The sequence below is a fragment of the Giraffa tippelskirchi genome, chromosome 1 (genome assembly GCF_054371585.1).
Source record: "Giraffa tippelskirchi isolate mGirTip1 chromosome 1, T2T-mGirTip1v1.2.pri, whole genome shotgun sequence".
NCBI classification, from domain to species: domain Eukaryota; kingdom Metazoa; phylum Chordata; class Mammalia; order Artiodactyla; family Giraffidae; genus Giraffa; species Giraffa tippelskirchi.
This window is the reverse complement of record NC_137275.1, coordinates 142,996,852-143,013,133: the sequence shown is the minus strand read 5'-3', so window position 1 is coordinate 143,013,133 and position 16,282 is coordinate 142,996,852. Positions and strand designations below refer to the sequence as shown.

At 45.6% G+C, this 16,282-nt stretch overlaps 2 protein-coding genes across 2 annotated transcripts; both read right to left on the bottom strand.

The window, feature by feature from the left end:
* Positions 1-2,118: 2,118 nt before the first annotated feature.
* Positions 2,119-2,706, bottom strand: LOC145538510 (interferon tau-like). The gene has a single exon (XM_081570704.1). It carries the CDS (start codon positions 2,704-2,706, stop codon positions 2,119-2,121), a length of 588 nt encoding a protein of 195 aa, XP_081426830.1.
* Positions 2,707-14,318: 11,612 nt separating this feature from the next.
* LOC145543464 (interferon tau-like) lies at positions 14,319-14,906 on the bottom strand. Its single transcript, XM_081585484.1, has one exon. The coding sequence runs from the start codon at positions 14,904-14,906 to the stop codon at positions 14,319-14,321; it is 588 nt and encodes a 195-aa protein (XP_081441610.1).
* Positions 14,907-16,282: the final 1,376 nt, after the last annotated feature.

The window sequence follows — 16,282 nt, the reverse complement described above, 5'->3', positions numbered from 1 at the left end:
CCCCTGCCCCACCGGTACAGCCTAGGCCTATGACTTGCTTTTCTCTGTACTTGTCTGAGGCCCCAGAGTTGATCTTTTGTATCAAAGGGGTGGTGAGGGGCGTGTCCCTCAACTGCTTTCCATGAAAATTAAAGAGCCCGCCTGATCTCACTCCCACTATGATTAGCCATCTCCTCCCTCACCCCCCACCCCCTCCTTCCCCATTCCCCACTTCCCTACCCTCTACTCCCCACCCCGCCATTGCTCTCAGAATGAAGCCTGTCACCATGTGTGAATACTTCCCACCACCCGTGCACCACCCATGGTGGGGTGTTGCTCCAGGACCTTGCTTCACACATGTGAGTGCCTCCCATCCCTTAAGCCATCCATGCCTCTGTTCTTGACGGCAGATTCTTCCTTTGGTCTCGAAGCTGGGCAAACAAAGGTCTTGTAAGCCTGCAGGGCACAACCCAACAATTGGTGGCAGCCAGGAGATGACAGAAACTCCTGTGAGTGTCAAGATACAGGATGAGGAATGGAAAGTTATTGGGGGCATCCACTAGAATGTGGGTCCCAAGAGTCTCTGGGTGATCCTTGAGGTGGCTGTCCGCTAACCCAGGGGGCCCCAAAGTTGCTGTCTGTAATCCCAAAGTTGTAGGGTATTCCTGAGGTGGCCGTCTGCTACCATATGGTGCCCCAGAATTGCAGGGGGAATCCCAGAAGCAACAGGGAAATCCCTGGGTGGCTGTCCACTAGTACATGGGGCCTTTGGGTGGCTGTCCCTGATGAATGGGCGCTGCCCAGAGAGCTGGAGAACAATGGCCTCAGCTAGCTCTGCTATTGTATCAAAGTGAGCCTTTTGTAATGTTTTAAGCCAGCTTTCTGGAAGGAATTGGTATTTCTCTTGTGCCTTTGCCATATAAATGATCTACCTGGGCTCTCTGATACTAGTGGTCTGTGATCTCTAAGAGTAAGGAGGAAAAGGAGCTTAGGTAAACTCGGTAGAAATAATTATGTTTGGGTAATGTCTATCTAAAATAGTCTCCCCAGATTTTGGTGACTTGAAACTGAGTTAAGAGAATTCGTTGACTTTCTGTGCCCTATGCTTAGTTGTATCACACTCTTGGAGACCCCACGGGCTACAGCCCTCCAGCTTCCTCTGTCCATGGGGATTCCCCAGACAAGAATACTGGAGTAGGTTGCCGGGCCCTCCTCCTGGGATCTTCGCAACCCAGGTCTCCTGCATTGTAGGCAGATTCTTTAGCGACCGAACCACCAGGGAAGCCCAAGAATACTGGAGTGGGGAGTTGGTCTCTCCCTTCTCCAGGGGATCTTCCTGACCCAGGAATCGAATTGGAGTCTCCTGCTCCGCAGGCGCGTTCTTTATCAGCTGAGCTACCGGGGAAGCCCCGCAGGCAGCTTAGGAAGGATGTATAATATTATTTATCTTTCCAGCATCATTTGTACCTAAAGCTTCCCGTGTGAGGACATTCTTTTCCTTTACCTCTCCTTGCAGTCTTTAGTATAACCGAAATAAAACAATACTGTTTACATAAACAGTATTCTCTGTAATACTGAGTGCTTCAATGCCGTAGGAACTGCATTTGGTTTATTCACATGTATTCCTTGGTGACAATTACACAGTCTGTCACTCGGGTACTCAATTTATATGTATAATATGAATGGAATGAATGAGTAAATAAATGTAACCACCCACTCTTTAATAAAGTTTTAAAATGGGGTTTGGATTTCACTTTTTGAGTGAAGAAACTCATTTTCTTTGATTTAATAAATATAACAAAGCACAAATGTAATCACATGAAATGGTAAAGATGCTTTAGAAATTTTAATATGATGTACAGATGAAATGTAATTTTATAAATTTCTGAACATTTTAAGTATGTTAAATGCAAGGAGGAATAAATAAATCAGCAACAGATAACCTCAGGGCAGGCATCACTTAAGGACTCATGCCCCTACAGCTGAATACTTTTATATCTACTTGCTTATTACTACTGACAAAGTATCAACTAAAGTAATTCAATGAATTTGGTGGCTAAAGCAGAAATCAGAGTCTTCTGAAATGAGCACAGGTGAGTGTACGAGGCTGATGTGGCATCTTGGTCGGTGAGAGTCATCTCAAGGTGACTTCAGAGCTCCACCCAGGTTTCTTATCCTTTTCTGCAAGATGGATGACGAAGAGAGGGCTCTCATCATCTCCACCCTGACGATTTCCCAGGCGCACTCGCTGTATTCCTTCTGTTTCAGGTAGTCACGGATTCCCTGGAAGTACCTCATCACGGCCAGCACGGGGCCCATCCTTCCCTGGTCAGAGGCATCCTCTCCCTTCACCAGGCCCGGGCAAGCATCCAGGTCCTCCAGCTGTTGCATGAGTCCAGCGCGGAGCTGGTCCCGGATGGCCGTGTTCCAGGCAGCAGGGGAGTGCTCTGTCTGTAAGAGGTTGAAGCACTGCTTGAGCATCTCGTGGAGGACAGAGAGGGCCTGGTCCTTCTGGAACTGGCCGCGCTCCAGCATCTCCTGGGGAAGACCGAAGTCTTTTCTGTCCTGCAGACAGGAGCGAGGGGAGAGTCTGCTCATTTGCCGCAGGAGCCTGAGGTTCTGCCTGCCAACCGACACATGGTTCCAAGGCCGGTTACAGCCCAGAGATCCTCCAGGGCTGCAGCTGACCAGCACCAGGGCCATCAGTAGAGAGACCGCGAAAGCCATGGGGAAGATGAGGCTGCTGCTGGCCTGCCTGAGACGGCGTCTGGGTGAACCTTGAGGTAGGGTGTCTGATGACAATCTTTCTAGCAAGGCTTTTAAGTAGGGAAGACGGTACTCATTGTCCGAAAATTTCTCCCTCACTTCCTCATTGTGCTTTCATTTAGATATTACCTATTTGACCTAGAAAATGTAGTCAATCTACACTCTGAAGTTTTACAGTAGAAGTTTAATTTTCCCAATAAACTTTGGATTTGTCAATGAACATGTGTATCAGTTAGATGAGATACTAAATAAAGGCTGAAGTTATGCAATAATACGAAGACTTATAGACATGTACATAGTTATTATGTACAGATTTAAGTATAATAATAAACATTCCTTCTGTTTGTATTTTGTCAGGAACATAAGTTTTCCTTGATCCTTAACTGCATTTTTCCCTCCTTATCTTACACGTAGGAATTCAGTCACTCAGGCCATATTGATATCTGTATTTTGTTTTCTGTCTCACCCAGGATAAGCTTGTAATTAGGAGTGAGTGAACGACTCAGATGTTTCTGTTCTTTTGAGGACATTCATTCAGGTTCCTGAGATTACATTTCACTGGGGCCACAGGGTCATGAGGAGGGGAGTATTTCCTGCCTAATCAGTAAACCAGGATGACACAGTCATCACGAGTTGCCAGCCCTCCAGGGTGCTCAGGAAGGGGACATACACCTGTGGGCGAACAGCTACCAAGTTGCAGCTACTCCCTACGGTGAGCCCAAGGCAACTCAGGATGTGATAAAATGCAAGATGCAAGAAAATGCAAGGAAAAATGCCCCAGGAGAGCTGAGATGCATGAAAGGAACGTGTTCAGTGAGCCCAGACACTTGCCTCTTCCCATACATGGGGAAAATGCTAAATTCCTTAACTTGAGATAGCTGGTTTTCTTTAATTCACAAAAACGCTTTGATGTTCAGACTACATCCCCGTTCTTGCAAATTCCTGTACAACCTGACGCTTCCCTTCACCTCCTTGGAGCAATTCTCTCAAGGTGAATTGAGAAACTGCCTCCCGAATTCCCTCCAAATAAAGTATAACGCTCATCTTTTAGGTTGTCACTATTTTTCTCTTTTTTGAATTAACTGATTTATTTTATTTGGAGGCTTATTACTTTACAATATTGCAGTGGTTTTTGCCATACATTGACGTGAATCACCCGTGGGTGTACATGTGTCCCCCATCCTGAACTCCCCTCCCACCTGCCTCCCTGTCCCATCCCTCAGCGCGGTCCCGGTGCACCAGCCCTGAGCGCCTGTCGCATTCATCCAACCTGGACTGGCCATCTACTTCACATACGGTAATATACATATTTCAATGCTAGTCTCTCAAATCATCCCACCCTCACCTTCTCCCACAGAGTCCAAAAGTCTGTTCTTTACCTCTGTGTCTCTTCTGCTGTCGCGCATATAGAGTCATTGTTACCTTCTTTCTAAACTCCATATATATGCATTAATATACTACATTAGTGTTTTTCTTTCTGACTTACTTCCCTCTGTATAATAGGCTCAAGATCAACAGTCAGGAACAATATACGAGACATCAGGGTTTCTTTCAACCAGCTTTTTATGGTCGATCTCTAGTCTTCCACGGGCTGTGCCGATACCCCCACCAGGAATCCTGCTTCTTTTCTGGTGCATGTAGGTCTGAAGATTCTCATTAACTGTCTTTCCAGTACCACCTCATTCACAAGGTGGTTATCACCTCTAGTAGCACATCTCCTCTGGAATGACGGTGTCCTCAGCCCAAAGTCTCTGGGCCTCCCCCATGAGGGCAGGCTAACCACATCCTGAGAACTTCAGAATTCTACTGTGGAGGGGCTTGTCTCCTTGTTTGCAAAGTCATTCATCTTCCAGCATCCCCACCCTCTCCCGTGCAGTGTTTGTGTGAAGGAGGGGAGTTCTCAGCGATGACTTCCTCTTCTTCCGATCCATGTCGCCAGCTATCAAGTGTCAGCAGCCCTGAGATGCTGAGATCTGAAGTGTGGAGACCTAAGTAAGTGGTGGCATTATCCAATTGCAATTGTTACACCTTTAGGAGACAATTTTTATTTTGCCACGACAGCTTTTGTTGCTCAATTCTTTTACGTAAAGTGTTCAAGATTTGTTCTGCTCAGAATTTCTGAGTTGGGTATAGGTGACTCAGTGATGGTGTTCTGTATTAGTAAAAGCTTATGTCACAGAAATCAGTCACCTTCAGGTGTTCGTTCAGTCTACATACTTCCGTTGGGCTGACTTGTCGATCCATCTCTGTGCTGTGCTCAGAATGCAGAGCAGTGAGGCCCAGGCTGTGTCAGGGAGAAATAGCCTCGGTTCTCTACTTACTCATGATGTTTTGTTTTAAATTTAAAGAACAGCAAAAGAAAAAAAAAAATTGAAGAACTTATTTTTTGCCTTTTGATTTACTGGCCAGTTTGTCTCTCCTACTGCGTTCCTTTCCGTTTCATCCTAGGGTTAATACAGAAGGAAGGGAAAGAATGGCAGAGGGGCATCACCATATTTTCTGTGATTTTCAAGACTAGAGATTTCTTTTGTTTCTCATTTCAGCTTTCCCGGAAGGCAAAACTTGATAGTTGTTTGTGGACAAAAATAAATCAAATATAATTTTGAATGTCATGAATGAGAATATAGACAACTGTCCTTTCTGCTGACAGTATGGCAAAGTGTAAGTTGAAGAAAGGTCAACCAAAAAACGGAAGGAATCATAATATTTGAAAGTTGTCAAACAGTCTCAAAGACAGCCACGTGCACGTGCTAAGTCGCTTCAGTCATGTCTGACTCTTTGTGACCCTGTGGACAGGCTCCCCTGTCCGTGGGATTCTCCAGGCAAGAATACCTGAGTGGGTTGCTATTTTCTCCTCCAGCGAATCATCCCGACCCAGGAATTAAACCGTGGTCTCTTATGTCTCCTGGATTGACACGCAAGTTCTTTACCACTGGTGTCACCTGGGAAGCCTCCACAAAGACAGCCAGGTGAGACCAAAAATTGAAGATGTAGTCTTGCCCCCAAAAGGGGCCCCAAAGTGTTGAAGGAAGAAAGAAAAGGAACAAAACTTAGTTAAGAAACAAATTGGACAGCCCTCTCATTTGTCAGTTGGAGAGAAGCAAACTAAAGACAAGCCTGTACACTGAGGCAGAAACTGGACAGATCTAGGCTAAACTGAAGCCCTTCCCCACTCTCTGAGCAAACACTCGTGCACACATGCACACACACCCACCCACACGCACGCACACACACATGGATACATCCTGGTTAATTCCTGAATTACGATTGGATTACCTCAATAGTTCTCGAGTCTACCCAAATAGGCACACCCCAGGCTATTGGTTGGCAACAGTTGTATTCTCTGAGCTCCCTCTATTTGTGGCTGTGTTCTGTCTTACTCCTGAGTCAAGGTGGAAGGGATGCAAGTGCGGTGATTCTTCAAAGGGAATAATAAATCTAAAGGAAGGCTTTAAACAGGGAAGACAGTACTCATTGTCAGAAATTTTCTCTCTCACATCCATTATGTGTTTTCATTTAGACATTTTCTATTTGACCCAGAAAATGTAATTAACCTATACTTTTAATTTGTATAATAAGTGTTTTGTTTTCCCACTAAACTTTTGATGTATCACTCCAAATGGGTATCAGATAAATGAGAAACAAATTAAAGGCTGAGGTTATGTAGGGATGTAGAGACTTATACACATGTACATACTTCTGTGCACATTTTAATATATATAAAGATTCCTTTTCTTTGTGTCAGGAACAAAATCTTTCCTTGATTCTGGACTGCATTTTTTCTCTCCTTATCTTATACATACGAGGTCACAGTCCCTCAGGCCCTACAGGTTTCTGTATTTTATTTTCTGTTTTAATCGGAGCAGAGGCTTGTAATTGTTAGTGCATGAGCTAATCGGTTGTTTCTGCTCTTTTGAGAACATTCATTCAGGTTCCTGAGGTTACATTTCACTGGGACCACAGGCCACGAGGAACAAACTGTTTTCTACCATATCCGTAAAGCAGGATGACACAGTCATCAGAGTTTCCAGCCCTCCAGGGTGCTCAGGAAGGAGGAATATACCTCTGGTCTGACAGCTGTCAGATTGCAGCCACTCCCTAATGTGAGCCCAAGGGAACTCGGGATGGGGAAAAATGCAAGGCGCACGGCCCCAGGATAGCCAAGATGCATGAAAAGAATGATTTCAGTGAGCCCCGACTCTTGCATCCTGCCATGCATAGCAAAGTGCTAAATTCCGTAACTTGAGATACCGGGTTTTCTCCGAGTCACCAAAATATTTTGAGGTTCGGACTACCTTCCCTCTCTTGCAAACTTCTGTGGAACCTGGCTCCTCCCCCCACGTCCTTGGAGCACTTCTCTCAGGGTGACTTGAAATACTGTCTCCTGAATTCCCACCAAATAAAACTTAACTCTCAGCTTTTAGGTTGTGACTTTTCTCTTCAAGTTGACAGTCAGGAATAATATCCGAGACATCGCTATTCTTTTCACCATTTTTTTTTTTTTACAGTAGATGTATAGTCCTCTACAAGCTGTGCCAGTACCCAACCAAACACAACATAACTCTCAACTTTTAGGTTCTGACTTTTTTCTTCATGTTGACAGTCAAGAATAATATACTAGACATCACCATTTCTTTCCACTGTTTTTTGTTTTTTTAACGGTAGATCTATAGTCCTCTATAGGCTGTGCCAATACCCCCACCAGGAATCCTGGTTCTTTGTGGTGCACTTAAGTGTGAAGATTCTAAACCAAGATAATTCATTGTATTTCCAACACTGCCTCACTCACAAGGTAGTTTTCACCTCTAATAGCACTTTTCGTCTGGAATGACAGTGTCCTCAGCCCAAACTCTCTGGGACTCACTCGTGAGGGCAGGCTTACCACTTTGAGACGTTGAGGATTTTACTGTGGAGGGGCTTGTCCCTTTGTTTGCAAAATCATTCATCTTCCAGAATCCCCACCCTCTCCCTGCAGTGTTTTTGTGGAGGACTGGAGTTCTCAGTGCTGACCTCCTCTTCTGCCCTGTGTCCCACGTTATCAAGGGTCAGCAGCCATAAGACGCTGAGAGCTACAGTGTGTTTTTGTCTACGAGTGTGTGTGTTAGTCGCTCAGTGGTGTCCGATTCTTTGCGACCCCGTTGACTGTAGCCCGCCAGACTCCTGTGTCCATTGGATTTTCCAGGCAAGAATACTCCATAGGTGGAGGCATTATGCAAGTGCAATTGTTTCACCTTTACTAGACAATGCTTAGTTTGCCACTACAGCTTTTATCATTCAAACTTTTTACTTAAACTGTTGAACATATGTTTTGCTCAGAATGTCTGAGTTGGCTATAGGGAATTCAGTGATGGTGTTATATATCATTATAAGCTTATATCACAGAAATCGGTGACCTTTAGTTGTTCATTCAGTGCATACTTGGGTTGGGCCGCAATGTCTATCCATGTATATTTCGTGCTGAGACTGCGGAGCCATGAGGCCGGGCTGTGTCAGGGAGAAATAGCCTCGTTTCTTTACCTACTCATGATGTTTCGTTTTAAATTTAAATCACAACAAAAGACTTAGGAACTTATATTCTCTATAGTGATTTGCTGGTTGAAGTTTGTCTCTCTCCTCCTGGGTTTCGTGCCATCTCATCCTAGGGTTAAGACAAAGGGAAATAAAAGAATGCCAGAGGGGCTTCACCTCATTTTCTGTGATTGTCAAGACTTGAGATATTTTGTTTCTCATTGCAACTTTCCTAGAAAGCAAAACCGTAGTTGTTTGTGGGCAAACATAAAACATATGTATATCTGAACGTCATGAAAGTGAAGAAGATAAGTGACATTTCTGCTGACAAAATGGCAAAGTGTAAGTTAAATCTCAAAAAAGCTCAGCCAAACAGTGGAAGAATCATAATATCTGAAGAATGTTAAACAGTCACAAAGACAGGCATGTGTGCGTGCTAAGTCGCTTCAGTCACGCCTGACTCTTGGGACCCAGTGGACAGGCACCCTTGTCCATGGGATTCTCCAGGCAATAACAGTGGAGTGGGTTGCCATTTCCTCCTCCAGGCCATCTTCCCGACCCAGGGAGTAAACCCAGATCTCTTATGTCTCCTGCAGTGGCAGGTGTGTTGTTTAGCACCGGTGCCCCCTGGGACGCCCCCACAAAGAGAGCCAGATGAGTCCAAAAATTATCCACGTGGTCTTGCCCCCAAAAGTGTCCCCAGAGTGTTAAGGCAGAAAGAAAAAAACCCCAAACTTACTTAACACACAGGAGAAGGAAATGACAACCCACTCCAGTTTTCTTGCCTGGAGAATGCCAGGGACCGGGAGCCTGGCGGGTACACTCCAGTGCAGATCAGTCACTCAGACATGTCTGACTCTTGCGACCCCATGGACCGCAGCATGCCAGGCCTCCCGGTCCATCACCAACTCCTGGGGTTTACTCAAACTCATGTCCATTGAGTCGGTGATGCCATCCAGCCACCTCATCCTCAGTCGTCCCCTTCTCCTCCCGCCTTCAATCTTTCCCAGCCTCAGGATGTTTTCCAAGGAGTCAGTTCTTCCCATCAGGTAGCCAAAGTATTGGAGTTTCAGCTTCAGCATCAGTCCTTCCAATGAATATTGAGGACTGACTTCTTTTAGGATGGACCGGTTGGATCTCCTTGCAGTCCAAGGGACTCTCAAGAGTCTTCTCCAACACCACAGTTCAAAAGCATCAATTCTTCGGCGCTCAGCTTTCTCCATGGTCCGACTCTCACGATCATATGTGACCACTGGAAAAAACATAGACTTGATTGGATGGACCTTTGTTGGCATAGTGATGTCTCTGGTTTTTAATATGCTGTCGAGGTTGGTGGCTAAGTGACAAATGTGGTCCACTGGAGAAGGGAATGGCAAAGCACTTCAGTATTCTTGCCTTGAGAACCCCATGAACAGTATGAAAAGGGTACAGACCCCGGAGTCGCAAACGAGTACTACTCAACGGAGCAACTGACGTGTATTTAACCTCCAAGTTAGAGATCCCTGAGAATGTCAGTTCCTAGGCAGATTGATAAGAAGTCTGGGGTCCCCAAGGACGTGAGAGGGGTCTGGGGCTCTCCAGGAGGACATAGGGTTCTGGAGTTCTCAAGGAGGAGAAATAAACAAACTTGTTTTTCTACATTGCTTTGTCTTAGTCAATAGAGCAATGTATCTGGCTCGAGGACATGTTTGTCCTTACCAAGAACCTGCTGACTTATCCTAAGATTATATTAGGGGAGTGGGTCTGGTAAGATCTTTCTATTGTTAGTTCTAATCCCGTTATCTTAAAATGTATATTGTGGGAGTGGGTCTAGTATGATCTGTGAACCTTGAGACATTCTTTTGATTTATTGTAATAACCAATTAAAAAGAATATAGCTTCCTTGCTAAGGCTAGCGAGTGGGGCACTTTTGTCCTCCTTCTGATGCCTATGCCAGAAGCTTCCTCTGTCGCTTTTTATACTTGAATAAAACCCTGCTATACAAAAGCTCTTGGGTGATCAAGGCTGGTCCCCGGGCCCCAAGCTCAATCTTCTTCGGAGATCAGGAATCCGACATCCTCTGCTGCAAGCTATCAGCCCGCTCATCCATTAACTGGAGAGAAGCAATCTAAAGATGATGTCTGTAACCTGAAGCAGAGATTTGAGAGATCTAGTCTATATTGAACCCTTCTCTGCTACTTGATCAGTAAACCCATACACGCACTCTCTCTCTCTCTCTCTCTCTCTTCCTGGTTAACCTCCTCGATGACGGTATTCCATTACCTTAATCGTTCTCAATTCTACCCAAGTAGGTACACCCCAGGTTATTGGTTGGCAACAATTGGATGCCCTGAAATCCCCTTATTTGCGTCTGTGTTCTCTCTTACAGGCTTCCCTGATGGTTCGGACGGTAAAAACATCTGCCTACCATGCAGGAGACCCCGGTTCGATACCTGGGTTGGGAAGATCCCCTGGAGAAGGAAACGGCAACCCACTCCAGTACTCTTGCCTGGAAAATCCCATGGACAGAGGATCCTGCTAGGCTACGGTCCATGGGGTCGCAGGAGTTGGACACGACTGAGTGACTTCACTCTCTCTCTTACTGCTGAGTCCAAGTGGAAGGGATGCAAGTGCAGTTATTATTCAAAGGGACATGGAGAATTTCCCCCTGAAGTCTGGTTCAGAACGGACAACGTATGCTTTAGGAAAGAGTTAATGCACCTTCAAACAGGAGCTATTTCCTCCGATTTCCCTTGTATTTCCCTACCCAGAATGCCATGGTCAAGGCACCAAGGATGTTAAAGTATGTAAAGCAAATGATGAATCTGTAACCTTGGCCAGTTGAGCAGCCTGAAAGTGAGAAACATATCCTGACCTTTCTTTCCACACAACTTCCTTAGCCCAAGACATGTCCTGCCTGAAGCTGGGAGTATTTTCCCTCTCTAAAATACAAAAGCTAAGGAAGCAGGCTTTTTCAAGTTATTGGTGTCCGTTCTTTCCAGGAAAGATCCTCCTTGAGGTCTGAAGAAAATGCTAAAGGAAGAAGACAGACCTCTGCTTAGAAGAGCAAGAAGCCTGCTCTCCAGACGTGGTCAATGTCCTAGTCCATCTTGGCCAGTAAGTGGCACGCTTCCTCCGTAATTATTTTAGTAGCCTCTAGAGGAAAATGGATCTTGCTTCCTAGTCCATTTTGGCCATGGCTGTTGTCACAATATTGTAAGAAGGACATTCTCTCATTCCCAAAAATAGTCATCACAAGCAAATAACGTCTTACATAAAAGTTTCTGAAGAACCTAGAACTTTGACTCAGACTTTTAATTGGTGGCTTTGCACTCTTAGGGCTTCCCTTGTGGCTCAGAGAGTATAAAGAATCTGGCTGCAATGATGGGAGACCCAGGTTTGCTCCCTGCGTGGGGAAGATCTCCTGGAGAAGGAAATGGCCATCCACTCCAGTATTCTGCCTGGAGAATCCGATGGACAGAGGAGCCTGGTGGACTATGTTTCATGGGGTGGCAAAGAGTCGGCACGACTGAGTGACTACGCTTTGCAATCTTAAGGGGAAATGGGTAGCCAGAATCCCAAAGAAACAGGAAAGAGCTGTATGAATGGCTGGTGCAGGGGAAGGAGGAGTGAATCTTGAGAGCATACTGGGAATTGCTACAATGTGAGGAAGTATAGGCAGAATTTGTTTTATCCCATTTCACAGATAATTGCATTTTTTACAAATTGAAGGTTGGTGACAAGCCCACGTCAAGCAAGTCTATCAATGCCATTTTCCAATAGCCTTGGCACATTCCATGTCTCTGTGTCATACTGCAGTAATTCTCAGGATATTTCAAACTTTCACTGGCAAAACAATCTGAAGGTCCAGATGATCACTGGTGATTTTTAGCAATAGTGGAATGTTCTAATTAAGGTATATTACCGTCAGGCCACTCAGGATAGCTCTTCTCTTACTCTCGGTAGATCCCCTGCCCCACCAGTACAGCCTAGGCCTATGACTTGCTTTTCTCTGTACTTGTCTGAGGCCCCAGAGTTGATCTTTTGTATCAAAGGGGTGGTGAGGGGCGTGTCCCTCAACTGCTTTCCATGAAAATTAAAGAGCCCGCCTGATCTCACTCCCACTATGATTAGCCATCTCCTCCCTCACCCCCCACCCCCTCCTTCCCCATTCCCCACTTCCCTACCCTCTACTCCCCACCCCGCCATTGCTCTCAGAATGAAGCCTGTCACCATGTGTGAATACTTCCCACCACCCGTGCACCACCCATGGTGGGGTGTTGCTCCAGGACCTTGCTTCACACGTGTGAGTGCCTCCCATCCCTTAAGCCATCCATGCCTCTGTTCTTGACGGCAGATTCTTCCTTTGGTCTCGAAGCTGGGCAAACAAAGGTCTTGTAAGCCTGCAGGGCACAACCCAACAATTGGTGGCAGCCAGGAGATGACAGAAACTCCTGTGAGTGTCAAGATACAGGATGAGGAATGGAAAGTTATTGGGGGCATCCACTAGAATGTGGGTCCCAAGAGTCTCTGGGTGATCCTTGAGGTGGCTGTCCGCTAACCCAGGGGGCCCCAAAGTTGCTGTCTGTAATCCCAAAGTTGTAGGGTATTCCTGAGGTGGCCGTCTGCTACCATATGGTGCCCCAGAATTGCAGGGGGAATCCCAGAAGCAACAGGGAAATCCCTGGGTGGCTGTCCACTAGTACATGGGGCCTTTGGGTGGCTGTCCCTGATGAATGGGCGCTGCCCAGAGAGCTGGAGAACAATGGCCTCAGCTAGCTCTGCTATTGTATCAAAGTGAGCCTTTTGTAATGTTTTAAGCCAGCTTTCTGGAAGGAATTGGTATTTCTCTTGTGCCTTTGCCATATAAATGATCTACCTGGGCTCTCTGATACTAGTGGTCTGTGATCTCTAAGAGTAAGGAGGAAAAGGAGCTTAGGTAAACTCGGTAGAAATAATTATGTTTGGGTAATGTCTATCTAAAATAGTCTCCCCAGATTTTGGTGACTTGAAACTGAGTTAAGAGAATTCGTTGACTTTCTGTGCCCTATGCTTAGTTGTATCACACTCTTGGAGACCCCACGGGCTACAGCCCTCCAGCTTCCTCTGTCCATGGGGATTCCCCAGACAAGAATACTGGAGTAGGTTGCCGGGCCCTCCTCCTGGGATCTTCGCAACCCAGGTCTCCTGCATTGTAGGCAGATTCTTTAGCGACCGAACCACCAGGGAAGCCCAAGAATACTGGAGTGGGGAGTTGGTCTCTCCCTTCTCCAGGGGATCTTCCTGACCCAGGAATCGAATTGGAGTCTCCTGCTCCGCAGGCGTGTTCTTTATCAGCTGAGCTACCGGGGAAGCCCCGCAGGCAGCTTAGGAAGGATGTATAATATTATTTATCTTTCCAGCATCATTTGTACCTAAAGCTTCCCGTGTGAGGACATTCTTTTCCTTTACCTCTCCTTGCAGTCTTTAGTATAACCGAAATAAAACAATACTGTTTACATAAACAGTATTCTCTGTAATACTGAGTGCTTCAATGCCGTAGGAACTGCATTTGGTTTATTCACATGTATTCCTTGGTGACAATTACACAGTCTGTCACTCGGGTACTCAATTTATATGTATAATATGAATGGAATGAATGAGTAAATAAATGTAACCACCCACTCTTTAATAAAGTTTTAAAATGGGGTTTGGATTTCACTTTTTGAGTGAAGAAACTCATTTTCTTTGATTTAATAAATATAACAAAGCACAAATGTAATCACATGAAATGGTAAAGATGCTTTAGAAATTTTAATATGATGTACAGATGAAATGTAATTTTATAAATTTCTGAACATTTTAAGTATGTTAAATGCAAGGAGGAATAAATAAATCAGCAACAGATAACCTCAGGGCAGGCATCACTTAAGGACTCATGCCCCTACAGCTGAATACTTTTATATCTACTTGCTTATTACTACTGACAAAGTATCAACTAAAGTAATTCAATGAATTTGGTGGCTAAAGCAGAAATCAGAGTCTTCTGAAATGAGCACAGGTGAGTGTACGAGGCTGATGTGGCATCTTGGTCGGTGAGAGTCATCTCAAGGTGACTTCAGAGCTCCACCCAGGTTTCTTATCCTTTTCTGCAAGATGGATGACGAAGAGAGGGCTCTCATCATCTCCACCCTGACGATTTCCCAGGCGCACTCGCTGTATTCCTTCTGTTTCAGGTAGTCACGGATTCCCTGGAAGTACCTCATCACGGCCAGCACGGGGCCCATCCTTCCCTGGTCAGAGGCATCCTCTCCCTTCACCAGGCCCGGGCAAGCATCCAGGTCCTCCAGCTGTTGCATGAGTCCAGCGCGGAGCTGGTCCCGGATGGCCGTGTTCCAGGCAGCAGGGGAGTGCTCTGTCTGTAAGAGGTTGAAGCACTGCTTGAGCATCTCGTGGAGGACAGAGAGGGCCTGGTCCTTCTGGAACTGGCCGCGCTCCAGCATCTCCTGGGGAAGACCGAAGTCTTTTCTGTCCTGCAGACAGGAGCGAGGGGAGAGTCTGCTCATTTGCCGCAGGAGCCTGAGGTTCTGCCTGCCAACCGACACATGGTTCCAAGGCCGGTTACAGCCCAGAGATCCTCCAGGGCTGCAGCTGACCAGCACCAGGGCCATCAGTAGAGAGACCGCGAAAGCCATGGGGAAGATGAGGCTGCTGCTGGCCTGCCTGAGACGGCGTCTGGGTGAACCTTGAGGTAGGGTGTCTGATGACAATCTTTCTAGCAAGGCTTTTAAGTAGGGAAGACGGTACTCATTGTCCGAAAATTTCTCCCTCACTTCCTCATTGTGCTTTCATTTAGATATTACCTATTTGACCTAGAAAATGTAGTCAATCTACACTCTGAAGTTTTACAGTAGAAGTTTAATTTTCCCAATAAACTTTGGATTTGTCAATGAAAATGTGTATCAGTTAGATGAGATACTAAATAAAGGCTGAAGTTATGCAATAATACGAAGACTTATAGACATGTACATAGTTATTATGTACAGATTTAAGTATAATAATAAACATTCCTTCTGTTTGTATTTTGTCAGGAACATAAGTTTTCCTTGATCCTTAACTGCATTTTTCCCTCCTTATCTTACACGTAGGAATTCAGTCACTCAGGCCATATTGATATCTGTATTTTGTTTTCTGTCTCACCCAGGATAAGCTTGTAATTAGGAGTGAGTGAACGACTCAGATGTTTCTGTTCTTTTGAGGACATTCATTCAGGTTCCTGAGATTACATTTCACTGGGGCCACAGGGTCATGAGGAGGGGAGTATTTCCTGCCTAATCAGTAAACCAGGATGACACAGTCATCACGAGTTGCCAGCCCTCCAGGGTGCTCAGGAAGGGGACATACACCTGTGGGCGAACAGCTACCAAGTTGCAGCTACTCCCTACGGTGAGCCCAAGGCAACTCAGGATGTGATAAAATGCAAGATGCAAGAAAATGCAAGGAAAAATGCCCCAGGAGAGCTGAGATGCATGAAAGGAACGTGTTCAGTGAGCCCAGACACTTGCCTCTTCCCATACATGGGGAAAATGCTAAATTCCTTAACTTGAGATAGCTGGTTTTCTTTAATTCACAAAAACGCTTTGATGTTCAGACTACATCCCCGTTCTTGCAAATTCCTGTACAACCTGACGCTTCCCTTCACCTCCTTGGAGCAATTCTCTCAAGGTGAATTGAGAAACTGCCTCCCGAATTCCCTCCAAATAAAGTATAACGCTCATCTTTTAGGTTGTCACTATTTTTCTCTTTTTTGAATTAACTGATTTATTTTATTTGGAGGCTTATTACTTTACAATATTGCAGTGGTTTTTGCCATACATTGACGTGAATCACCCGTGGGTGTACATGTGTCCCCCATCCTGAACTCCCCTCCCACCTGCCTCCCTGTCCCATCCCTCAGCGCGGTCCCGGTGCACCAGCCCTGAGCGCCTGTCGCATTCATCCAACCTGGACTGGCCATCTACTTCACATACGGTAATATACATATTTCAATGCTAGTCTCTCAAATCATCCC